Here is a 27,080-nt window from a genome sequence, read left to right as displayed (position 1 = left end):
TTCAGTTATTTTGATATGCTGCCGAAGTTTTCCTGAGCAGCACAAGTGAGAGAAGGGAATAATGATTTTCAACAGTTTATCAACTCAACCAAACCTAAATACTATTTCACAGAACAAGTGAAAAGCATGTCTTTAGCTCCCAGGCTTTGACAGTAGGTAGGGACAAAGAACCGCACAAACAATGGAGATGTTAAAGCCTCCAGGAAAAAGTCACAAGAGGTTTTAAAATTGAAAGTGTTCATGAAGGCATCTCTAACAATACTTTCAGCGCATTCAGGTGTACAGAACATAAATCCATTTAATCTTGAAGATAGCACAATGACACTACAAACCAGTGAGCACAAAAAACAAGAACAGTTTGGGAACCTTTCCACATAAACTACAATACAATTTAATACTGTTAAAGTACTGCACTGTGAATGAATCTGAGTTTTGCTGTAGTGTGCTCTTAAGCCTTGATCCTACATCACCGCAGTCACTGGAAGTCCTTCCATTGACTTCAGTGGGTAAAGGACCAGGCCCTTGATCACCTGAACAAACTTTACTAACAAACTCTTATTGGAAACAAAAGCATTGTGGATTTCAAACAGCATGCAGATTACTGAAAAATGTTTTAAAAAGCCAGGTTCAGACAATCTTCTATATACACTCAAGTCCATCTGTCGCAGACAGGCAACTATAACTCAATCATGAGCTTGCCCTAGTTTTTGGTAGTGTCCTGCACACTTCTAATAATTAAAAAATAAACATAAAAAAATAGTTGCCACAATGGTTTTACATCACTCCAATTTGTACAAGGAAGCAATCTCTTCTTGCTACATCCGGTACACGTTCTTTTCACTGTTGCTTTTCAAATGCAAAAACCAAGTAAATACCTATGAAAGAAGAGAAGATTTAAAATGTATATTACTTCCTCCTGTCCAAAGATTTTAAACAAAGACAGACATTTCCTTCTCCAATAAACTGTTGCAGAACAAATTCTATTTTTTATAAAGAAACTACACCAATGGCTACCCCATCATTTAGCATTTATTTCAACAAGTTTTTAAAGCAATTTCTAGTATTGCACATGAAACTTTTTTGTAATAACCACCCACGTATTGGTTTTAAAATGTTTTTACATTTCATAGGATTAGTTGGATTTCTTCTGAAAGCATTTAATACACAAAACATGAATCTAAAATTAAATGCAAAGTATAGGCTGAACCTCTCTAGTCTGGGACTTTCTGGCCCGGCAACATCCATGGCCCATCATCATCATCAGGAACCCAATGAGTGCTGCGGGGTTAGAGCACTCACAGGGAAAAAAACGGCAGAGTAGGACCACAGATGTTACTAGACCAGAGAGCCGGGCCAGCAGCCAGGAAACCAGCAGCTGGGGGCAGAGGGACTGGCATTGACCTCTGCTTGTCTGACAAACTCCTTGGTTAGCGATCAATCAGGTCCCAAGAGTATTGGACCAGGGAGGTCTAACCTGTCATTAGAAATAAGTACTTTAAATTTAGTTAGTAACACACTATCTGCTTAATGCAATATTAATTACAGTTAAGCATTCATATCTCATTATCATGTGCTTAACTTCCTACCTGAACTCTGTTCCCTTTTATATATGAGGGATAGTCTTCAAATTCATGACTAAAATTTCTTGGATTCATAGGTGCACATAAGGGAATATTTAACGCTAAATTGAAAGACTTCATTATACAGTAATTACTCATTTAACACGTGCCCGCTTAACATGTTTTTGCAATAGCATGATTTTTTTTTTTTTTTTAGGGAACTTTTTCAAATAACACGACCGTCCCCGAAATAACACGAAAATAATCAAGTGGCAGACTACTTCGTGTGGTGATATAAGTTGGTAAAAACAGTGGTAATACTCATGAGCGGATGAACACACGTGGTCACAGCGCTCCTCTGCTCACTCACGTGTTTATCTTCGTGTTTTAACAAACCACGGCAACTTGTGTTGCAAGATATCTTGTTTTGCTAGATATCTAATGTTGACGTTGACGACTGAGCACCATGACTTTGCCACCACCACCTGAAACGCAACCCCCACATTTTCCATTTTTTTTTTAAATGGGAAAATTGACCCCGCAATAGCACTTTTTCGCTTAGCACGAACATTTTCAGAAACACGTTTATAGTGTGAAATGAGGAATTACTGTATATAATGGGGCAGAACTAAGGCTGTGCATTCAACTCTATTCCATTAAAAATAAAAAATGAGACTAAAATCCAAACGTAAGTTGAAGTTTGCTCATTTTAAAAAGAGATCTGAAGGCAGACTGCCGATCAGTAGTCTACAGCTGCTAGCTGGCATTTTGTCAACTACAAGATGTACATTCAGTAGTCTTGGCTAGAGTTAACACTTCACAAAAATACTTATCTGGCATAGAATCAAAGAAATATATATGGGCAGTGAAATCTGTGGAGACCCTATGTTTTACAAAAGCAGAGATATTCATTTATTTTGTCAGAAAGTGCTGCAAGACCAAATTTCTTATGAGAATAGAATACAATTGATGGACCTAACCTCTGTGAATTTATCTACAGTAGACTTCCAATAATCCGGCACCTTTGGGACTCAGGGGGTGCCGGATTATCAGATATGCTGGAGTATCAGGAGGTACTCCGGCAGAGGGGCTGTGACGGGTCTGCGAGGGAGTGGGTTTTTTTGGGGAACGGCGCGGTGTGGAGTGAACCCTCCTCTGTTTTGCAGGAAGGCGGGGAAGCCCCGTGCAGCTACCGCAACAGGCCAGCTGGGGCTACAAGTGGCAGCGGCGGACTTGGAAAAGCCATGGGGCAGACCAGCTGGGGTGCTGCTGGGTAGGACCCACAGCACCGCCCCTCACCTAAGTGGTGCTGCGGAACCAACCTGGCAGCACCCCAGCTGCTCTGCCTGCCACTTCTCCAAGTCCGCCACTCATCAGTTTCAGCAGCGGCGGTCTTGGGGAAGCCGTGGGGCAGAGCAGCTGGGGTGCTGCCGGGTTGGTCCCGCAGCGCCACCCCTCGCCTTGCCCCCTCTCCTCCACCACCACTTGCAGCCCCAGCTGGCCTGTAGCAGGCGGCTGCGCTGAGCTTTCCCATGCCTCCCTGCAAAACGGTGGAGGGTTCGCCCCTCGCTGCACTGTTCCCCACCGCCCCCGCCCCCGGCCAGCCGCAGTGTGGGTCCCAGCAGACCCGTCACAGGGGTATAATCCCCTTCCCCTCTCCCGACCCTTGAACTTGCATGGAGCTCACAGGAGCTCCAATTGTTGGGCTGGCTGGAGCACTTCCGGGTTCCAGTTGGTGCCGGACTATCAGGAGTGCCGGATCACTGGATGCCGGACAATTGGAGTTTTACTGTAGTTCTTTTGTAAACCCTGTTAAATTTCTGGTCTTCACAACATTCTCTGGCGAGGAGTTCTACAGGTGTGTGCTGCGTGAAGAAAAAATTCCTTTTGTTTGTTTTAAATCTGCTACCGATTAATTTCATTTGGTGACCCTTAGTTTTTATATTATGGGAACAAGTAAATCATTTTTTCTTATTCACTTTTCCACATCAGTCCTGATTTTATAGACCTCTATCATATCCCCCCCTTAGTCTCCTCTTTTCTAAGATGAAAAGTCCCAGTCTCTTTAATTTCTCTTCATATGGGACCCATTCCAAATCCCTTATTATTTTTGTTGCCCTTTTCTGAATCTTTTATATATACACTGTATAAACTAAATATATATTTAAGCACCAAAATAAAAAGGAATCTGATTTTCAAAGCTAGTGAACACAAAAAAAGGGTGCCTTTTATTCAGCGCTTAACTTTAGGTCACCAAATTTGAAAGTACCTGCATAACGGTTATATTCATGCACAATGTCCAAAACAGTCATGTTTATGAAAGTTTTTGGTAAACAATAGTATTCAGCTATTGTAAACAGTACTTACTAGTTGCTTCCCATTCAGATTTACTCAAGGTCCCCTTTAAAAAAAAGTTACAAACATCACAAATGGAATATGAGGAAATATAAATCAAACATTTCATTAAATCATTAACATTGTAAGCAGTAACTTGTTTAAGAAACCAAACAGCTTTTTATTACCTATGCTATAAAATCAAACAACAACTAAAAGGGAATTTTTTTTCCCCCATGAACCTAGAGAGGAGAATATTTCAACCTATGACTCACATTCTGCATGCGATATACAGGCAGTCCCCGGGTTACGTACAAGATAGGGACTGTAGGTTTGTTCTTAAGTTGAATCTGTATAAGTCGGAACTGGCGTCAGCCGCTGCTGAAACTGATCAGTTTCAACCGCGGCTGAATCTGGATGCCAGTTCTGACTTACATACAGATTCAACTTAAGAAACCCAGGAGTCCCCAAGTCAGCTGCTGCTGAAACTGATCAGCGGCTGATTCCAGGAAGCCTGGGGCAGAGCAACTCTGCCTCGGGCTTCCTGTAGTCAGCCGCTGGTCAGTTTCAGCAGCGGCTGACTTGGGGACGCCTGGGGCAGAGCAGCTGGGGTGCTGCTGGGTTGCTCCAGTAGCGCGGCTCCTTGGCGCTACTGGAGCAACCCAGCAGCACCCCAGCTGCTCTGCCTCAGGCGTCCTGATTCAGCCGCTGCTGAAATTGACCAGCAGCGGCTGAATCAGGACTCCTGGGGCAGAGCAGCTGGGGTGCTGCTGGGTTGGTCCGGAGCAGCGCTGCGGGACCAACCCGGCAGCCCCCAGCTGCTCTACCCCAGGGGCAGGCAAGAAAAGCCTGGTCTGCTGGGGGAGGGGCACTAGCTGCACCCCCCGCCAGCAGACCAGGGAGACGGGGGTGGGGACGCCCAAGTCCTCCACGGCTTTGCTCCGTCTCCCTGGTCTGCTGACCTGGGAGACACGGAGCAAAGCCGCAGAGCACGCGGGCAGCGGGACAGTCCAGGCGCGCCACTCTGTCCCACTGCTGGCGTGCTCCATGGCTTTGCTCACCATCTCCCTGGTCTGCTGGTCAGACCAGGGAGACGGGGAGCAAAGTCTTGGAGCACGCCCGCAGCGGGACAGCCCGGGCGTGCTTGAGCTATCCCCCTGCAGGCGTGCTCCGCGGCTTTTCTCCCCGTCTCCCTGGTCTGCAGGGAGACAGGGGCAAAGCCTTGGAGCACACCTGCAGCGGGACAGCCCAGGCGCGCCTGGGCTGCACCACAGCCCCAGCCCCTCCGCGACTTTGCTCCGCGTCTTCCTGGTCTGCAGACCAGGGAGACGCGGAGCAGCTTTTCTAGCCCCGGAGTACACGGGCGGCGGGACCATGAGGTCCCGCAGTCCGTGTCCTCCGGGGCGAGAAAAGCCGCGTTCGTAACTGCGGATCCGACGTAAGTCGGATCCGCGTAAGTCGGGGACTGCCTGTACTACCCTTTACTATGAAGGACAATTAAATAAATGTCAAGTCTCTTGTGAAAGAGTGTACTGGTCATTCTAAAATACAGTTGTTTTCTTACAGAACATAGTAGGTTTTCCATCCAATTTAAACACTGATTTTAATAAAATTGCATGTGTCATTAAATAAACTAGCTACTAAACCTTGATTTTCTGAGCACTTATGTGCACACTTTATACAGCTGAAGAATTCAAATGAATTCAATTGAACTAAAGTTAAGCAGACGCCTAAGTGTTTGTAAGACTACACCCTACATTTCACTGAGCACTCTTTGCTTCTGACAAGATTCCAACTCTTGAGAGATAAAACTTACCAGAGGTAACTTTGCTTTGCCATCTTTTATAAGCTTTTCTGCATGCTCATAATCATCAGACTTATCAGACACAAGTTTGGAATTATCATTTGGAGGATATGGCTGAAGAACAGACATAAGTTACTACATAAGGCCAAGATTTAAAAGACAACTCACAACATGCAAAACAAATAAGACTCCTCCGAAATAAGGGTATACCTACCTACCCTGCAAACAACAACAGGTTTGTGCCAGCTCACTTGGGCTTGTAGAGCTCAGGCTAAGGGGCTGTTTAACTGCAGACATTTACAGCACAATTAAATAGCCCCATAGCTTGATCCCTTCAAGCCTGAATCAGAGCTGGAATAGGCCAACAAAGGCTCCTAATAAGACAACTTGGAGCGGCCCCCTCACTGGAGTTTGTGTCTTCCGGAAGAAAGAAGGCAAGGGGGCAGGGGGCCGTCCTGATGCTGATGCCAGCAAAGCACTCCACACCAAAGTTATGGAACTTGAGGTCGAGTATGACCTAGTCTCTGGTGCCAGGCACAGTGCTGGGTCCATATAGAGTGTCCTGAAGCAAATGTCCCTTTCCATCTTCATTCCAAGCTTGAACGATCTGAACTTGTCGCTAATGTGCCCCTGCCTAAACACTAACATGCATAGGATGCTTGCACTCTAGACACAGTTTAAAGCCTGGGGACCCAGGCATGCCCCGTCCTCAGGACAAGTCCCCTCCAAAGACTCTAAAGTACTAACTAAAACTAAGGCTATATACGCTAAACACAGATGGCATTTGCAGCAAGAGCAAACTGGCTGAAGTACAGCAGTTCCATTGCACTGTCATGGCAGAAAGAAGGACCTGAAGGTGGAAGGAGTGCCCAGCACCCCTTATGTTGCACCATGGAGGTGCCACTGCAGGGATTACCTATCATTCTCACCCTGACAAAATCTTCTGGCACTGGAGCATGTGGCTAGCACACACACCTAATGTGGAATGGACATGAGTAATACTTTAAATTTCTCACTCATAAAAAAAGGTAAGTCTATGACAGGCAACAGCAATTTCTGCTATTCCATATTTTCTCATTATAGTGTAGGCATTGGACCAATCTTTATAATAAACAGTTATTTATATAGTATCAGGAGTAGCCGTGTTAGTCTGAATCTGCAAAAGTGACGAGGAGTTCTGTGGCACCTTATAGACTAACAGATTTATTGGAGCATAAGCTTTCCTGGGCACAGACCCACTTTGTCAGACATGCATCTGACGAAGTGGATCTTTGCCCAAGAAAGTTAATGCTCCAATAAATCTGTTAGTCTTTAAGGTGTCACAAAACTCCTTGTCGCTTCTGCGGTTATTTATATAGCAACAGATATTTCAAAACATATAATTTTATATATATAGATGAACGAATACAATACAAAACACAGGTATATAGAACCTATTAAATGTAAAAAACTAGTATAATATGCAGAGTTGCCTAGTAACCATAGCCACAAAATTAAGATTAGCAAAGCTCTCTCAGCAGCATGCCAAGGGAACTCTGTTTGGCTCCTACAATGCCAGCACTCCAATGCTAGTCAATAATTTACTGCCCAATGCGACTGCTAAACTATATGAACTTTAGCAAATTGCAAAATACTATTTAAATAAGAGAATAAGTTGCTTAAAAAAATCATTTTTATATCTACCTCCAAAGCCTGCATTCGCTTTAACAACATTTTATTTTCCTCATCCTTAATCTTTTCTTCATAGAACTCCCGAAATGTCTTTTTGTAGACTAGTTTCATCCCATATTTTTTTGCCATTCTGTGAAAATAATGTGCATAAGTGAGCCACAAAATTACTAGAGAGTTTTTTTTTACAACAAAAAAAGCTGAATTTATCATAGTTGATAATACTGAACCATAGGGACATGATATGGTTTTAAGTAGGACTGCAACTTCTAAGTTTATATATTTATGGCTTTCACTAGAGAGGCTGGAAAACTCCACATTGCCATCAAATATCCATTTTCAAGGAGTTACAATGTCCTCAAAAAAATTCTCTGCTCTAAGCCTTGGTAGAAATATTTCTGACATAGACACAGCGATTTCTTTCTGAAACTCAAATGTTGTGATGAAAACGGAATTTGAATTTAGAGTCTAAAACTTGGGCTTTTATTTGGGGGAAGAGGCACATTATGCTCCTGCATTAAGATCAAGTACTATGACCTCTTGAATCCATGTTCTATCAACTTAAATGGGATTCTTCACAGGCCCATACTAATAGAACCTAATACTGGAGCTAGGCACAGGCCAGGAGACTTACCCCTATGTATTTATTATACTACTACTGGTTGTACCTTCCAGATCCAGCAACCTCGGGATCTGACCAGACATGAACCGGGAAATCTGTGGAAGCAGGGAAGGTCAAAAGCAGCAAAGTGGCTGGCATTGACTGAGAGATGGGGGGGGGAGAGGAGATGGGGATGGGTAGGGCACTCAGAGGAAGAGGCATGATGTGTGTGGAACCCTGTGGCCACCAGCCTGATCTCCTGGAGCCACAGCTGCGACTACCTCCACCACCTGTAGGGCTCTGCAGCCATCCTGTCTATTTCCCCAAGCATCACACTATTCCCACTCCTTCCCTGAGTTTGAGCTATATGCAGCACTCCAGAAGCTGTAGGAGGGTAGGGGAGAAGTTGCTGATTATGGGTCCATGGTTTTCCCCATGAATGCTCCTGCCTGGTAGCACCGATGGTGATGCCAGACCAGATGATTCTGGACTACAGAAGTCCGGATTATAGACATCAAACCTGTATTATTGTTGTTTATTTGTAAGTAAAGACTTACTGAAAGAATAATTTAGGAGGTAGAAAGAGGACCAGAAGAGGACACAGTAAATCAAGGGACAAGAATTGCATGATTGTTGGTGTCAAAGACCACTGACAGGTTGCAAACGAGTAATGGTTCGGAGCTTTGTCTAAAAATAGTCATTAAAGATGCTGGCACTCCAATGAAAAGGCTCTTGCAAGGGGCAGATAGACTGTAGAGAGTCTGGGACAGGACTAAAGGAAAGATGTTATTGACAGCAATTGTAGATAACGTTTTCAATTAACTTAGACAAGAGATAGGACAGTAACTGAAGAGGAAAAGTCAAGAGTTGCATATCTGATTTATTTTGGATATAAGATGGGAGCGGTTGAAGTTTGCTTGTATTATGAGAAAAAAGGGAGAGGGAAACGAGAAAAAGTATGGATGTGAGGGAGATCAGGAGATGGGATGGGTTTAGTGCAGAAAGTAGAGGTTAGAGGAAAAGCAAATGAGAAACTTCTGTGTCTCTGACAAGGGAGAAGGAAGAGAATCTTATGGGAAGGAAAGGCAAGCTGAGGGCAGAGGAAAGTGACGCTGTGTTTTGTCAATTTTTGATAATTACATTTTTTTTTTAAATCTTACTTCCTCCTTTCAAACAATGAAACAACTTTAATCAAAATTCATTTTGCATATATAAATCCCCCCCCACACACACACAAAAGGTTACATGAAAGTGAGATTTTTTAACTAGATGCATATCACTATAGAACAACACTTCTGAACCACCAGTCTGTTGAAGCCTCTGGAGTCCCTGAGGTTTCACTGAGACAGTTTAGGAAAACAGCTAGCCAGTCTCCGACATTAAAAAAGTTGAGAAACACCAGAATTAGATCAGAGTTAGTCTTCAGAGAAAAAAAAATGGGATTTTACTTTCTTTAGCTTCATTACAGTTTAAAAAGAAGGCCTGAAAAAAAGCCAGCCTGGATTATTTCCCATTCACTATTGTGACCAATAAGAAGAGTCCTGTAAGACAGAGTATACCCTTCAGTGACACCTGGGCAACCCTTCTAACTGCAACTAGTTGTGCTTTAGTAAGCAATTATATCAATAAATCCACAAGGTTGAAGAGAAACCCACAGCATTCTTAGATAGGTTGTCTCTACAGACCTAAGAGTGGCAATTTTTTTATTCTGTCTACATCTATCACAAGGGCAGAAGCTCTCTTCAGTAAGATTGTGCCTTTTTAATAACAATTTTCAGAGCAGAAATGTACCCTTAAGGGTGAAATACTGGACCCAGTGAGTCAAACAGAATTTTACACTGACTTCAAAGTTGGATTTCTCCCCAAGTGACATAGCATTTTAAGTAACAGCACCAAGGGAAATTCTGAGGCACAACTGAAGTTGGCAAGATCCTATTAAACATGGAGGCCTTGAAACAGTTGACGGCACATTAACCAATTTACAAATACCATAAAAATATAAAGTTTTAACTTATCAAGAATCTGAAACACTGTTTTACACTAGCATGTTAATTTGGGGCTAGCACTCAGAATCTGAAGATAAATTCTTGGAATATAATATCTTCACTACACATACTTCAAATATGAACCAGATAGGAGATACTAATAAAACTTTTTAAGTAGCATGTGCTAATATTACAAAAAAGTCTGACTGTATATTTCTGCTAGACATGTACCTATACAATCCTTCAAATTTGATTAAGTAATAAAGTCAGAATGAAGTCAGAAGTGAACTTACTCTATCAGTAGAGGAAAATAAACCAAGAACTCAGGGACATCAACAACTCCTTCCAAATTAAAGTTATATTTGCAGCCAAACAAGGGATACTCCCCTTTCTTCTGAAACTGTACAGTGTACACATCATTCCCAAATGAATCAGTTTCCGAAGCCTCAAGTCGCTTTCTAGATAAGGATATATAAACAGAGTAATTGATAGATAAGCTGTTACTCTTATTTTACAGATAACTAAAGAGAGGTGTATGGACATTGGATGAGGTCAGACAGACACAGTCCATTCCAGTGCCCTATTATTTGCACCACAATGCCTCTCGTAATAAATAAAACTAATATAAAAACATGGGAATGAAACAAAGGTATTATTCAAATTTCAAAAGTCTGAAGATAATGGGTTTTGACACTCAAAGGGCTCAAAGATTAGACAGCCAGGGAACCCGAATTCTTTCTTGTAGAGGCAGTTCAGGGTTAGAAGCAATCAAAAGTGTCAGGGGAAGCTTGCAGCTACTGCCCACATTGTAGTTGTTTTGTTACCATTTAAATCAATACAGAAGCATTATAGGCTAGGAGCTGTAGTACCCCGCAGATATACCTCCCTATGATACATGGGGGTGGGCGCAATCTGCTCCATTTTATTCAAGTTAGTATACATTCGCTCTCCTGACAAGTAAGCAACATAGACTGCCAGCTGGAAACATTCTGCTATGAAATATTATAAAAGGACACCTAAAGACTGACTGCTTTAAATGTAACATTTCATACAATTTTAAAAAACTACAGAATGAGTAACACTTACACAAGCTCAAAGCTATTTGGAGTTGTACCAATAAAATACCCTCCGGGACAGAGATTCCCACAAGCATTTTTAAGCATCATATCAGCCTGCTCATACGTCTCAAATGAGTAATGGTAAACAAACTGGCAGCTGCATATGTCGAAGCACATATGTGTATCACTGTAACTGTCAGACAGAAGTTCCTGCAATGGATTAAAAAGTTTGAAACATATATTAGTCTTCCGAAACAAAACAAAAAAATGGTTTATGTTAATCTTCCAACAATGCATGCCCTTATAGAAGCTTCAGACAAACTACTGCTTAGTAGAGGATGAATAAAAATGGAAAATTAAAGGAAAATGTACATGCTTTATTTAAATTAATATATTTTTTTTAAAATAGTGTTATTTTTATGAAGTTAATTTATTAAAATTTCTTAAAAATGGGATGTTAAAATTTGTCTGTTGAATTTTTTAGTATTTTTTTTAAATGGGAAAGTCCATCAAGTATGGGGTTTTGTTTTGTTTTTTTACTTCATACTATAAAATTTTATTCACTAAGTTTTAACAAAGAAGGGGTACAGTTAATTTGGTTTCCAATAGTACTGCCTTCAAGTTTTCAAACCTTAAGCATTGATTTAGCACAGTGGCCACCAACCAGTAGATCGGGATCTACTGGTAGATCGTAAACTGTCAGAGGCTCTAGCTGGCTTTCCCCTCACTGTGGCACACCTCCTGCCCTTTGCCCTGGAGCTGCCTCCTCCTTGCTCCCTCCCCCTAGCTTGCTGTGCAGGGCAGAGGAAGGAAAGGAGGGGTTGCTTATATCCGAGTGCCCCCCTCCCACTCTGTATTCCCACAGAATGGAGGGAAGGCACAACGGGGCTTGGGATGGAGGGAGTTTGTTGGATGCTCTTGGAGTAAGTACAGGGCCAGTGCAGGGGTGAGCCTGCCTTAGCCCCACTGCACCACCACCCAGGTAAGCAGAACTCAGCTGGAGCCAGTTCCCACCCCTTGCCTCCTCATGAATCCTAAGCTGCTGCCGCAGCTCTGAGCCCCCTGGACCAAAACTCTCTTACAGAGCATATACCCTGAGCCCCTTGCTGCACCTCAACTTTTTGCCCCAAGCTCAGCTCAGATCTCTTCTCACACTCCAAACCCCTTAGGCCAAAACCAGATCCTGTGCCCAAATCTCTGCCCCGCCTAGTGAAAGGGAGAGAGAATGGGGAAGGGAGAGAGGACAGAGTGAACAGAGGCAGGGCCTCACAGAAGGGGCACGAAGTAGCCGGGCAGAATATTTCAGTTTGAGGTAGATCGCAGATTGCACTTTAATTCAAAAAGTGATTTTGTGCTTAAAAAGGCTGGAGACTACTGATTTAGTGGTTGCAAAACAGAGCACTATACATTTTTCCGCTTTCTCTCTTTTCAGTAAGCTTTATTGAGAAGCAGTCCTATTCCAGGTTCATCCTTGTTTCCTGGCTCATCTTAGTTCAGTCTCTCCCAGCATTGGCTCAGTTATGCCAATTTGGAGGACTCTACTTGGTTTGGTGAGTTTGTCACTTTTCTGTTTGGTTTATGAGAAGCAATTCCATTCCAGGCACATCCTGTTTTCCTAGCACAACCAAACCCTTACATTGCTTTAAGTTATGGTAAGAGAAAGCTGTAAACTGAATTTGGTGGTCCTAGCTCTTATCGTTTAGGAGTTCTTGATCAATCAGACAAATTCTGAAATATATAATAGGTAATAATGCTACTAGTTACTGAAATGCAGGAGATAAAGTTTCATGACAAATTCATTTAGGGGTAAGACAGATTAATAAAATTAAAAGTTTTCCATATATGTTTTACATACAGGCAGTCCCCGGGTTACGTACAAGATAGGGACTGTAGGTTTGTTCTTAAGTTGAATCTGTATGTAAGTGGGAACTGGCATCCAGATTCAGCCACTGCTGAAACTGACCAGCGGCTGACTACAGGAAGCCTGAGGCAGAGTTGCTCTGCCCTGGGCTTCCTGGAATCAGCCGCTGATCAGTTTCAACATGCTGAATCTGGACGCCAGTTCTTACATACAGATTCAACTTAAGAACCCCAGGAGTCCCCAAGTCAGCTGCTGCTGAAACTGATCAGCGGCTGATTCCAGGAAGCCTGGGGCAGAGCAACTCTGCCCCGGGCTTCCTGTAGTCAGCACTGGTCAGTTTCAGCAGCGGCTGACTTGGGGACGCCTGGGGCAGAGCAGCTTGGGTGCTGCTGGGTTGCTCCAGTAGCGCCGCTCCTCGGCGCTACTGGACCAACCCAGTAGCACCCAAGCTGCTCTGCCCCAGGCGTCCTGATTCAGCCGCTGCTGAAACTGACCAGCAGTGGCTGAATCAGGACGCCTGGGGCAGAGCAGCTGGGGTGCTGCCGGCTTGGTCCAGTAGCGCCCAGAGCGGCGCTACGGGACCAACCAGCAGCGCCCCAGCTGCTGTACCACAGGCGTCCGGAGCAAAGCCGCGGAACACGGGGGCAGTGGGACAGCCCAGACGCGCCGGCTGTCCTGCTGCCCGCGTGCTCCGCGGCTTTGCTCCCCATCTCCCTGGTCCAGCAGACCAGGGAGACGGGGAGCAAAGCTGCCCGCATGGTCCGCGGCTTTCCTCTGCTTTGCTCCCCGTCTCCCTGGTCTGTTGGTCTCCAGCAGACCAGAGAGACGGGGAGCAAAGCTGCGGAACACGCCGGCAGCGGGACAGCCGCGGCGCGTCTGAGCTGTCCCGCTGCCCGCATGCTCCCCGGCTTTGCTCCCCGTCTCCCTGGTCTGGGGAGACGTGGAGCAAAGCCGCAGAGCACGCGGGCAGCCCAGAGGCGCCGCAGCTGTCCCACTGCTGGCGTCCTCAGAGGCTTTGCTCCCCGTCTCCCTGGTCTGCTGGTCTCCAGCAGACCAGGGAGACGGGCAGCAAACCCCGTTTGTAACTGCAGATCCGACATAAGTCGGATCCACGTAACTCGGGGACTGCCTGTATTCCTTAGTGGCTATGTAGCAATTAACAAAATTTTGGGAATATGACGACCCCACTAGTCAATGGGGAAACTGAAAGGATACAGTTGATAAGTGAAAGACATACTCTTGAAAGTTGAATACATTACAAAACTACTAAACACAATTTGTGCATTTAAGCTTTTATTTTACAAGCAACTGCTTAACTTCTATAGTTCTAATGACTGATTTAGGGTTTTTTCTGTACAGAAACTCCATATATAGTAGGGATATTACAAAGCATTCATGGTGCTCAACATGTAACTGCTGAAATAATTTGGGGGGAGGGATTGTGAATGATTGTGAAATCCGTAGTACACAGCAGGCTAGTGTGCTAAGTGGCCAAAGTGTATTACACAATTTGTATGTGGCAGCAGAGTCCACACAGCAGGCTGATGTAATGAACATTTACTTCCATCTTACCATATGCTAAGTGTCTATATGGATAAGCCAAACAATTCAATTCTTCCCTCTTCAAAATGATCCTGAACGTTTACTCTAGTAACTTGAAATATTTATTCAAATAAGAATACCAAGAAACAAGTTACAACATCAGTGAACATATAAAACAGGACAACTGTACCTTAGAGCTATCAGCTGTTATAAATTCTGCATTGAAAATGTATTCATTAGCACGACACCGGGCTTTCATATCAGCATACCGCTGTTGGCACTGTTGCATGGAAACTTCGGCAATATCTATAAAAAAAATAAACTGCATACACAAACTTCTCTTCAGATTGGCGTGAAAGAAGATATACCAATCATACCTTAGTATGAGTAAAAGCTGGTTTTCAGAAGATACACTCCACCATAAAGTTTTATTTATATTTATATTGACTACAAGGAACTAAGTGCACTAAATTGCTACATGCACACCTGGTACTCAAGGTGGCACAAAAAGCCAAACCAACAGGCTTATTTTTTAATCTAGCCCATATACAATAAAATACAAATTCCACAGAATGTAATCTTTAATAATAAAAAAATCCAGCCCTCAGAGTGACAGTGGAAACCTTCAGAGGAGGAAGAGACTACCAGATATAAAAAAAATGATGGTGTTCTCTTCACGAGTTTGCAGAGCTCCAAACTATTCCAAGGTCTTGCCTAGACTAGAAAAAAATGATACCTTGTTGATATGGATGGGTGTGAAATTGTGTAACTAGTTTATACCTTTACAGGAAAAGCGTACACAAATCAGTTGACTGTTTTTGGCCATTTGCATGTACAGTTAACAGGGCTAGAAAATAAGTGTGGTCCTCATGATAAGGAATAATTCCCCCCTCTTTATAAAATACACAGCTATTAGTAAATTACTCACAATAAATAAATCTTTAAAATATATCAGATTTAAACAAAAATTATATTTACATAGGGTAAAAGGGAATTCAGTCAGATCCCATCACCTCCTCATATGTAATTTTACAGCAAAGAATTCCAAATCTGTGATATCACAGTAAATTTATAAAATAAAAGTCAGCCTTTCCCCTAGTGTTCTAATTTTTCTCAGAATTTAAGGTCTAGTTTTGTGGCACCTTAAAGATTAACAAGTGTATTAGGGCATAAGCATTCATAAACTGCAGCTCATTTTATCAAACACATGAAGTGAAAAAAATGTGATGTCAGGGATATATTCATACACACAGAGATGGGAGCATTTTCCTCATTAACGCTATTGTAATACTTCCATCTCTGTATGTATGTTTATATCTCTGCCATTTGATTCTTCCCACTTCATGCATCTGATGAAGTGAAAGCTTATTCGCTAATAAATTTGATAGCCATTAAGGTGCCACAGGACTTGTTTTTTTTCCTCAATCAGACTGACATAGCTACCTCTCTAAAACTTAAAAATAAAAAAACTTTATGATTTTCCCCATCAAAGTTAGTTTTCAGGATGTGACCAATGCACTTGTTTTGCAGTTCTATATAGCCAGTATCTTCCTTGAACACCCTTGATAAAATTGCTCCAGTAACTGGAATGCAAACTTAAGACCAAGATTATATGACTTTGCATTATTAATTCTGTAATTAACAATTAATTTGATTCGGTAATTAAGTGGTGACAAGGAGCGTCTGCACTGTCTACACTGCAATTAAACACTTCTGGCTTATCTGTGCCAGCTGACTTCAGACTCATGAGGCTCAGGCTAAGTGAATGTTCAGTTGCAAGGAAGAAGTCTTGGCTCTAGGACTCTCTCACCTCACAGGGTCCTGGAGACCAGCCTGTAGCCCAACTCCAAACATCTGTGCCACAATTAAACAATTCCTTAGCCTGCGGGTTATTAACTGCAGTGTAAATATGAAATCTCTGCGAAAAACTGCATGCAAACAAACATTTTTACTTAATTCCAAACATTCACTTTGTATGTATGAAATAAAATGAATAATAATTAAATAGAAACCCTAAGGATGTTTTCCTCTGTTTATGCTAACAGTTACAAACCATTATAAAAAAGAACAGGATAAAAAACGTCAGGACACAGTACTGAAGTTCCTATGCAACAAGCACAGAATTTTTGGAAATATAAAAAGGAGTAAAGCATACATTTCCTTTTGAACTGTCTTAGAAAGTTACTTTGTCTTCATACCTGTACACACAAGTTTACTGATTTTGCCTTTCTTCCATTTAAGAAGGTCTCCACCTTTTCCACAGCCCAGATCCAACACAGTGATCTCTCGCTTCCTACGTCGTACCTTTTCAATAAATTCACCTGTAAAAGAGAAGGCATACAATAACTGATAACGAAGCATCTTTCATTATACAAAGTTCCCTAAAGGCAACAAAGTCTGATATTTTAGAATTTCAAAGTTCATTTCAAGTCTACATGAGAGTTTGTACAAAACAGTGAGTCAAGTTCTCTATATTTTTTGTTCCTAAAGTACTTTTTTTTTTTTTTTTTAAAGTGTGCATGGGGGTGAGTTTTTTTATTTTAATCAATCTCTTAAAGTATGTGGAGGATAAAAAAAGGAATGAATGCTTCCTGGGCTGAGTGTTGCATACTCAGCATAAGCTGAGCATTGGGAAAAATAGGTTTTATAGAGTAAAAAAAGTATATTGATTTGTCCAATGCTGAGCCTGCAGATGATTAAGAAGCAGGACTGATAAAATACAAGGAATCACATCCAGAATAAGGTTGGGTCTGAATTTCAAGCATAAGAGACCATTCTTTAACTAAAGAAGTGATGAGCAACCCTCACAAGTTAAACACACCATGGCAGACTAGGTATGTAAAAACTTGTTTAATCAGTTAACTGATTAAATAATGTGTTTAACCAGTTGACCACTCAAACAGGGCGGGTGGCAGGCTGCTCCGGCTAACCCGGGCCCACCATGGGCAGGAGCTGCTCCAGCCCAGCCAGGCCACTGGTAAGCATCACCTAACAAGCACCTTATCGGGCGATGCTTACTAGTTTAATATTGCAGGACAACAATGGATGGAGATTGGCAAGAGGCAACAGAATATAGCAAGTTTTTGGGGGCTATATTGCATATTTACACACATTTGTTCTCTATTATCCATGCTTAAATTTTAGTAAGCATACAAAGACTATCCTTTCCAAAGCATATTTTTATCCCATGTGTTAACTAGCATTTTTTAAATGGAATTTTGTTGCTTTTTAGCCTTAGTATTATCATCTCTAGGACCTTCTATTTTTTTATTATTTATTTTTATTTGTCCTAACTGGTGTTAGCGTTTTATGCAAATTTCTTGGACATTAGTTGATTCTCAGTACATTCACAAAGTTATAAATAAAGGTTAGGCCCAACAATGCTGCTTCTAGTCCACCTGCAGACTCCCTCCTACTCAACTTGATACTTTACTACTTGTCATTTGTTCAGGAATTTTTGAGCAGTTTTTAATCTCTGTTATAGTGCATGTATCCAAACAGATTTAAATTAACTGATAAGATTTCAAGACACAGACCAAATGCTTTACAATAATTTAACTATTACCTCTCACTGCTTTCTTTTATTTACTAATTTTTAGTGCTGTAAGACAAATGCTACCATACCAATCTTTCCCTGGAAACCAATCTTTTCTTTATAAATCCCTGCACTTATTTCCCATGGTTCTGCTATTTTATTTACTGATTTATCTTTGTATTTGATCCTTTAACAGAATTGGAAAGCAGATTTATGGGAAACTAAATGCCAGGATCACTTTTGAAAGATACTGCACTTTTCCCCCTCCAATATTTTGTCGTTTTTTATACCTTTAAAATGTATTGTCATACAGCAAGTAAACGTACTGTTTCTTTTTATACTCTTGACACAATATCTTCAAATGCTGAAAATGTACATAGTGCAGGTTGAACATCTCTAGTCTGGCATTCTCTGGTCTGGCAACTAGGAATGATAGCGTGTAGTCATTTAAATGATTAACCGATAAGCCTGGGCTTATCAGTGAATCCAAATGACTACACATACTCCACACCCCCTCTTGCTGCCCCTGATACAGAGGCAGCAGGAGAAATGGGGGGGGGAGAGAAAGTGGGGGCAGGAGTCGGTACCTGTGGGGATCTGGCTTTTAAGCCAGCTCCCCACAAACACTGGATCCCACAGAGCCACCTGTTCCTGCCCCCTGCGCTGCTGCCTCTGACAGAGGCAGAAGCACAGAGGATTGGGGGGAAGGCAGGAGCCAGTACACGCAGGAAGCCACCTTTCAAGCTACCTCCTTGTTTACAGACACTGATCCTGGCTATCAAGTGCTCTGTGCTTTTATTTAGCTCTAACTTACCCCTAAATGTCTTAAGAGCCCAGTTAGCAGTGCAAGTGTTGGTCATGATGCTTGAAATTACTGACCTCCCATGGTTCAGCACCTGTCAGGTCCCAAACATGCTGGACCAGAGAGATTCAACCTGTATAAATTATTCTACATCTGGAGTAATACCACCTCTAAAGAAAAAGAAAATAAAAATGAAATACTATGATTCCTTTTGTAAAAATCTCCTTAAGAACAGATTAACTCCTGAGAAACGAAGATTTTGTTTGCATACACATGTGCCTTGAGGGAGAGGGGATAAGGAAGGCAAGGAAAACCATGACAAGCAGATTAGTTTCCAAACTTAATACTGCATCTTTCATAAGTGCTAGCTAGTATTTAATGTTTTAACATTTGGCATCAATTAATGCAAAAGTGTCTTATGAGGGCTGGGACTCCCATTGTGCTAGATGCAAAAAAGAACACAGGGAAAAGGAAGAAACAATGCCTTCCCTAATTGCAACGCTTTTTATAAATTAGGAATGTTAAAAAGTGTAACCCCTGAAAAGTTCAGAGGCTACATGTTTACACGGTGGGAGGGGGAACTCGATGGGAGCCAGTGTGCACAAGTAGCCAACTTTTAAGATGGCTCCCCACAGAGCCGCCTGCCCTCCCTCTGTATCCCCGCATGGCTGCCTCGAGGCAGCAGCACAAAGGGCAGGGAGGGGCCTTGCAGGTAACCATGTATACTAACATATATCCCTACTTGCAATCAAATTTTAGAAGAGCTGTACTAAACAATTTCCTCTGAATAAATACTTAATATAACTAACACTAGAAAGCAGCAATTTTAACATGACCATGATTGTTTTGTGATGGCAACAGAACATATATGCATGTAATCAAAGAAAGGGAGATATTTTATTGCATAGTACCACCCATTTTTCAAGTGAAGACAATAGAAAGCAACAATCGCACCATACCAATGAGAAGACTCTTCATCCAGTTATTAAAATTTCTGAGGAAAAATATGCGACTCTGACTACGTTTTTCTAATCCAACTTCTTGAAGTTCATTGTAATGTGCAGCTACAGTTTGTCCATGCCCTTCTGCCAAGTGCTGTATACCATGGAAAATAAGAAACAAATGAGAAACTGTCAACTTTCAATGTTTAATTAAAAAAAGATTCACGTTGAGCGTAGGTTTTTAAAACAGACCAGAAACAGACCAGCTGGCCTGGACTGCACGTGGTGTTTCAAAGCGGCAGCGTCACATGGAGCCTGGGGTCAGCTGGGGACTCCCAAGCTAACCCCGGGCTCCACACAACACTGCCGCTTTGAAACGCCATGTGGAGCCTGACTCCGGGCTCCTCACAGAGTTTCAAAGTTCCCCCACCTGTGCTCATACCTGAAGATCAGCTCTATGTAAGCACAAAAGTTTATCTTTTTAGCAAAGAGAAGTTGGGCTAATAAAAGATATTACCCCATCCACTTTGTCACTTTAATATCCTGGAACCAATCTGACTACAACACTATAGATAGAGTGTTAAGGAATTGTTGAACTGGTGGGTTAGACTTCAGTAATGTGTAAAGCCCAGTGCAGCTTATAGATTAGAATTATGCATTTCAGCTTGTAGTATTTATAATTTGAAAGCACACCTTCTGTATAAGATGAACACAGAACAAAAATTTGCACCTAGAAGTAGGATGTGTATGTCTCTTTGTTGTATTATACTGCTTGGTCGTTAGACAATAAGTTTGACTTAGTTTGGTTATTTAAACATTCTTAAGAATGAACTGAGTGAAGTCAAACAGTTAACTATAATTCTGAGTCATTATCTCAATAGGGCCTCCAGTCCCTGATCCTAGGGATGGGGTGAAAAGTTTTCCCTATTCGACTTTGTCCCTAGGAAAGTTCTTCCTCCCCACTCTTTCCCCTAAATCTTTCAAAATATACACAAAATATAATGTAAAAGCAAATTTTGTACAGATTGCCAGGTAATAGCCATCTCATGCCTATCTTGTAAGGATGTATGGATTTGAAACTTTTTCTAGAGTTATGATGCAACAAGAAAACAAAGATATTTTCTTTAGAACAAGAATGATTAAGCATCCTGCAAAATACCAGCAGTGATAGGGCTTTCACCACAATTAATGAACACTCTAGTACGAATGTATCTCAGGTACATTACAAGAGCAATTTCCTCAAGAAAAACTTTTCCCCTTGGTTTTTAAACATTTATCACACTATGCAGTTAAACTTGTTGGTTTCAAGCAATTTTAGGTGATTGAGATTAAATGCATTACCACCATTAAAACAATCTACTATAAAGTCAAAAAAGGCCTGACCAAAAAATTGTTTTCCATATGAGCTCTCACTCTTAGCAATAGTATCATTTCAATTAAACGTAAATATAGTACTATATAAAAAGATTATTTTACTAGATTATAGTAAGACAAACTAATATGCAAACGTGAACAGAGGACTGAAGATGGAGACTAAAACTTCCCCAAATTATGTATGTATTTTTATATCCATCAAGATATTCATTCTTACTGAAAGGTTGGCACCAGTGTACCAAGTACTGCACATATGCACACACAAACTCACAACTGTCTCCTATATTTCATTTCTAACTATCCCTTTTCTATAAGTGTTCCTTTTTATACATCATTTTAAGCAGTAACAAAGAACCAACTGGCTGTATGAAATCTGTGAAGCTTTCAGCGTTCTGCTGGTTTTATGTACCAAGTTGTCCTAAAAAAGTAAATATTTTTTCTAAGTAAAGTTATACACTATTCAGTAGTAAGTAGAGGATAAATAACTGTATTATAGAACCATAGGATCGGAAAGGATCACGAGAGATCAAGTTCAGTCTCCTGCACTCATGGCGAGACAAAGCATCATCTAGATCAGGGACAGGTAAGATCTGCCCCCCCCAAAGCTTTTGATCAAGCCCATGCCCGACTCTGCAGCAAGGAGCAGCACTGAACAGAGCACCTAGCTGCTCCGTATTGCTTTCTGCGCTACAAGGAGAAGCGATAAAGGGAGAAGCTTCAGCACACTGCCCCGCTCCAGAAAAATCTCTCAGTTCTTATTGACCAGAAATCAGCCAATGAGAGCTGAGAGATTTTACTAGGGCAAGGGCAGCATGTGAAACCTCTCACTCTCCCTCTCCCCTTCTGGCAGTACAGAGCACCATATGCACAGCCAGTCGTCTGGGGCTGCTGGCGGGGAAGCCTGCCTGAGTGCTTCTGTCTGGGAGCTGCTTAGGTAAGTGCTTTCCAACTACGGCATGTCTCTGGCACTTCAGCCCCTCCACCCGTCCCCCAACTCCCTCACAGATTCCACATCTCTCCTAACCCTTTTCCAGGCCAGGATCTTTCTCCTGCACCCATACCTTCTCCTAGACCCTATACCTCAAACACCTGCCCTAGATAAACCAAACCCTCTGAACCCTCCTCCTCAGGTCATGACTTTCCCTCTTCCCAACTTTCCACCCCCTCCCTCACTTCTACCCCCAGGCCAGAATCCTCTCCTGCACTCCTAACCCCTATCAGATCTGTACCCCAATCTCCTGCCCCAGATCACAGCCCCCTCCTTCACCCAAACTCCCTCTTAGATCCCCATACCCTCTTCTGCACCCCAGTCCCTTATCCTGAGCTCCCATCTGCACCCAAATTCTGTTCCAGATCCCACAGCCCCTCTATAAAAAAAATGCAGCCCTTGATTACTTACCAAAATCTTGGTAAAACTTAAAAAATAACAAATAGTCTGGTAGCACTTTAAAGATTAACAAAACAGGTAGATGGTATCTACAGCCCACTTCTTCAGATGTGCCCCACATAAAAAGTGATGGCCCATCCCTGATCTAAACCACCCCCCAGAGCTGTTTGTCTAACCTGCTCTTAAAAGTCTTAAATTATACAAACCTTGTAAAAGATACTCCAAAAACACATACAAGTTTGCAAAAAGTTATCATGGTTCAGAATAGGGATGTTAAATATCAGTTAAATGAATAGTCAATTAACCTCATGAATTCTTATCAGTTACTCGACTATTCCATAGCTCCACCCCCACTTCCGAGGAGCTCCTGCCAATCCACACTGCTGCCTCTAACAGAGGCAGCAAAATAGGGTGCCAGGTGGCACCGTGAGAGGAGCCCATTTAAAGAACAGCTCCTTTTGTGGACTAGCTGTCACCACGCACTGTTGCCTACGATACAGAGACAGCAGAATTAGGTGGCAGCAACCTCTGTCCAGGGCAGGGAAGTCTGAGCTCCTGGGCCCCAGCGCAAGCTGGAACTGAGCCAGGCTGCCTGCCCACATGGCTCCCAATTACACTTTAAATGCAAAGTCACAGCAGGGGTAGGTCCTGGACCCAGTGCAAGCCAGGACTGAACCAGGCAACTGGCCAACCTGCTAAAAAATGTACTGGCAGGGGAGGGAGAAATGCATGTATTCTACAGCAGTAACCAATAAGCTTTTGTTTATCGGTTCACTGATTATATACTACAGGCAGTCCCCAGGTTACGTACAAGATAGGGACTGTAGGTTTGTTCTTAAGTTGAATCTGTTCTTAAGTTGAATGCTTTGCTCCACGTCTCCCTGGTCTGCTGGGGGGTAGGGGGGGCACTAGCTGCGTCTCCCCCCCACCAGACCAGGGAGACGCAGAGCAAAGCGGTGGAGGACCCGGGCTGGACCGTGGCGCTTCCAGATCAGCTGGAAGTGCCGCAGGTCCGGCCCGGGTCCTCCCCGGCTTCTCACAGCTGGAAGCGCCGCGGGTCCGGCCGGGTCCTCCGCGGCTTTGCTCGGCGTCTCCCTGGTCTGCAGACCAGGGAGACGCCGAGCAAAGCCGCGGAGGACCCGGGGCCGGACCCGCCGCCACTTCCAGCTGATCTGGAAGCGGCTGCGGGTCCGGCCCCGGGTCCTCCACCGCTTTGCTCCCCGTCTCCCTGGTCTGCTGGCTCCCCCAGCAGACCAGGGAGACGGGGAGCAGCTTTTCTCGCCCGGGAGGAGGCGGGCGGCAGGACCAGGCGTCCCGCTGCTCCAGTCCTCCGGGGCGAGAAAAATCCCTGTTCGTAACTGCAGATCTGACATCAGATCCGCGTAACTCGGGGACTGCCTGTATTACATTCCTACTTCAGAGTTCAACACAACTTATTCAGACTTGTACCAATTCTAAAAATCCCGAAAAACTACACACTGCTAAACTATGAAAGCAGTAACAGTTTAAATCTGGACATGTCAACAACCACCAAATCCCAAACTGATTGTTTTAATAGAGTACTCATTTCAAGCCCTGACAGATCTTAGACTATTTAAAGCCTCTCATTCTATTTATCTTTCTTCCCAGTTCCTTGAGTTCCAACGTAATTTTAGCACCTGCTGTTATATTAAAAAAGCTGTATTCAGAATTAAAATTTAGGTCAAGCGGTTCATGAGACACTAGCCGCTACAATTTTATAAATATACACTGTAAAATGCTTGATATAAATAATTTAATGATCAATGTACTTAGGTAAACACGTGCCCCAAAACATTTCAGTCTTTGCCTATTGTTCAGACAAAACTGAAAACAGATTATACTCACCACTTCTCTAGGTTCATCTTCATCTTCTGCTTTTCTCTTTTTTGATGTTGTGTCCTGATGACCGCTAACATCTTCCTTTTCATTTCCAGCATCCTGCTCTTTAGCTGATGTTGTATTGTCCTCATCCAAACTGACAGCAGACTCTGCCTCTGAAGCTTTAGAAATTATTCTGTCTGCTTCCTCAACTAAGCTCTTTTCTAACTCTTGTTCTTCAACCTTGCTGGAATCAGACATGTTGGAGCTTATTCTTCGTGTTGCTTGATTAAACAGTATCAATTTTATTCCACAAATAAACTGTGGAAAAACGTGAAATATTACTTTGCATATAATGGATGCTTGTCCTCTGTTATATTATTATAAAAGCACTATCACACTCAATGGCTATAGAACAAATCCAAAGCTTTTACTGGACCTCAATATTCGATTAGTTATAAAGGGTCAACAAGGTTAAAAAGTTACACTGTAAGTGCATTCACTGGTTTTAGCACAGGCAACACCGAAGGTGCTGTAACAGTTTCTCTTTGTTCCGGTTTATTTTGTGCATTTGACAGGGCTGTACTGCAGCTACCTTCACTGTTTCACCTGCCCAGCAAACCCTGCTGAGGTGCTTCTGTCACACCCAAGAGGGGAAAGACACAATGAAGACGGTGGCCAAAAACCCCGGGCTGGCAGGAAGGCCTGGGGCAGACGCGGCCTCTCCCCTGCTCGCGCTGGGCTCTGACGGGGAGGGGGGGGCACTTCTCTCCGAGTCGAGAGGCAGGAGGGACCATCAGCCCCTCCGCTGTGTAGCTCGGGGCACCGGTGCCGCCCCGGCGTCCCTGACTCGGCCCAAGGCGGGCAGGAGACACCGCCCCCCCCTCACGTTCGACCCCGGGGGGGGGGGTGTCTCGCGCGCGGGCACCTGCCTCGCGCCGAAAGGAGAGAAGCGAGGGGCGGGGCTCCGGGGAGACCAGGCAGTGGTGGGCGGGGAACGCTGCTGCCGCAGCCTCCCCCTTCCCCTCCGCTGACCAGCACGGGAACCGCGGGGGAGGGGAGAGGGGGCGCCCCTGCTTTTCTCTTGGCGGGTCACCTTCAGGAATCACGCCCCCGGAACTCGAGAAGCCCGAAAGGGCGGGGCGACGAGGCTAGAACAGCCCCCACCCCCAAACGCCAGGCCCGGGCTCCGCCCCTTCGGCCCATCTCTGAGTGTCTCACTGCCCCGCCCTCCCAGCGGCCAGGCCGCGGGCCGACAGTGGCGCGAACCCCACCCCGTCCCCTTAGCAACGGCGCCCACGCGCCCCCCCCCCCAACCCCCTTCCTCTGCGTCCCACCTAGCGCTCAACAAGCGACTGCGAGTTCCCACCCCCACGGCACCGCTTTGCCCCGCCCCCTTCCGTTGCCGCAGCGCGCGCGCAGCTCTCCCCTCCCCCGCGGCGCGAGCGGGAATGTGAGCGTCGGCCCCGCCCCCAAATTTCCCGCTCGGCGGATAGCAAATGGCTGGAGCCGCTGAAGCGGCGCGAGCGCACGGAAACCGCTTCTTCAGGGGACGCTTCGCTGCCACAGGGGCCCCGCGCGCGGCTCCTTAGGAGCGAGAAACGCGCCGGCCCTTAAGCCTCTGCGCAGCGCTCACCAAAGCGGGCTTTCTGCCATGCTGTTTGCGGATGTGACGCGCATAGAAAGCCGCGAGCTGATTGCGTCGTTTCCGGTAATGGGGAGGAGCCTGCGAGAGCCGCAGTGGGGTACCGGCTGCGCACGCGCATACGTGACTCCTCGCCAGTCCAGGGCGCCTCGAAAGGGAAGGAAGTGGCCTGAAGAGCCGCGCCCCGCTGTTTCCCAGGACTACAGTCCCCATAAGGCTTTGCAGTGGCGCATGCGCAGTGTGAGCGATTGGGCCCGGGGAGGGGGTTTGCAAACACGTTGCCCGGGGGCAGAGCGAGGCCCCTGTAGCCCCGCGAGGAGAGCGCGGCTCCCGACCCAACCCTGCCGCCCGCCCGGGTCCCTGCGGCCGCGGCCTGATGGAGCGCAAGGTACCGATCCCCGCGCGCGTTCCGGGGGCGGGGCGTGACCCCGGGCGGGCTGGGGTCCCCCGCGGCGGCGCTTCGGTCCCGGCCCGTCCGCTGGCGGCGGGAATGTGAGCGGCCCCCGCCCCCCCCCACCCCCCCCCCCCGCCGCCAGCACCACTGCCCGCTGGAGAGGGGGCCCCTCCAAGGGACCCACGCGTCGGCCCGCGCCCACGAGTCAAGGCGGTGCATTTCTGTTTGGTCCGACACGCGCCTGGGGGGGCTTGGAGTCCTTCTGTTCAGCTACCGCTGCTTTTATTGGGAACATATTGCATCGATGTGTTAGAGAGCATGATATGTTAGTAGGATGTGGCTTCAGCTGATGCAGGGAGAGAGGATCCTTTCAGACAGGGGTGGGGCCCTCAGAATTGAGGACGTTATCTTCCAGGTTCTCCGATGTTCAGCTCCATTTTTGCCCCCCCCCTCTCCCCTCCACTGCCCCCAGTGCCTACGGAGTGTTCGCGGTTTTCTTTGCTTCCATCTTGCCTCTCTGCTCACTTCCCTAGTCACCTTAGGACCAAAGCAGAAAGTAGCTGACTGAAATCAAATCAGGGTGAGAACTCTTTGTGTCAACTTCTATTGATAGCTGCTCTGTGGAACTCTCCACAGATGTCTGCTAATGACCTCTTGTAAAATACCAACATGTTATAACATTCATAGAGGACTAAAGGTGCCTTCTGGGTGTGTAGGACTTGGTGCCTACCTTCAGTGGGAATTGGATTCC

General features: G+C 44.5%; 2 protein-coding genes across 5 annotated transcripts in view; one reads left to right on the top strand and one right to left on the bottom strand.

Annotated features, from left to right (window-relative positions):
* Positions 1–280: 280 nt before the first annotated feature.
* On the bottom strand, positions 281–26,068 carry RNMT (RNA guanine-7 methyltransferase). 3 transcript variants are annotated; one of them, XM_075921022.2, is made up of 11 exons: positions 25,927–26,068; positions 24,318–24,611; positions 19,709–19,844; positions 16,611–16,733; positions 14,603–14,718; positions 11,038–11,219; positions 10,245–10,409; positions 7,381–7,498; positions 5,710–5,811; positions 3,927–3,960; positions 281–875 (listed from the first exon to the last, which is right to left on the bottom strand). In XM_075921022.2, exons 2-11 carry the CDS (start codon positions 24,549–24,551, stop codon positions 838–840), a joined length of 1,248 nt encoding a protein of 415 aa, XP_075777137.1. In that variant the 5' UTR covers positions 24,552–24,611; positions 25,927–26,068; the 3' UTR covers positions 281–837. The 3 variants fall into 3 exon arrangements, with proteins under 3 accessions (XP_075777137.1, XP_075777139.1, XP_075777138.1); XM_075921024.1 differs by lacking the exon at positions 25,927–26,068 and adding an exon at positions 25,628–25,650; XM_075921023.2 differs by lacking the exon at positions 25,927–26,068 and adding an exon at positions 24,886–25,179.
* The window catches only part of MIMS1 (mitochondrial inner membrane structural 1), a 24,172-nt gene continuing 23,130 nt past the window's right edge, over positions 26,039–27,080 (top strand). The window contains exon 1 of one of the 2 annotated variants that reach the window (XM_075921026.2): positions 26,039–26,175. The gene's annotated coding sequence lies outside the window, so the exon portion shown is untranslated. The other variant, XM_075921025.2, reaches the window with a different exon arrangement.

The sequence above is a fragment of the Pelodiscus sinensis genome, chromosome 2 (assembly GCF_052426305.1).
Source record: "Pelodiscus sinensis isolate ZL-2025 chromosome 2, ASM5242630v1, whole genome shotgun sequence".
NCBI lineage: Eukaryota > Metazoa > Chordata > Testudines > Trionychidae > Pelodiscus > Pelodiscus sinensis.
Note: the sequence above shows the minus strand (reverse complement) of the source record. Positions and strands in the feature narration are given on the sequence as shown.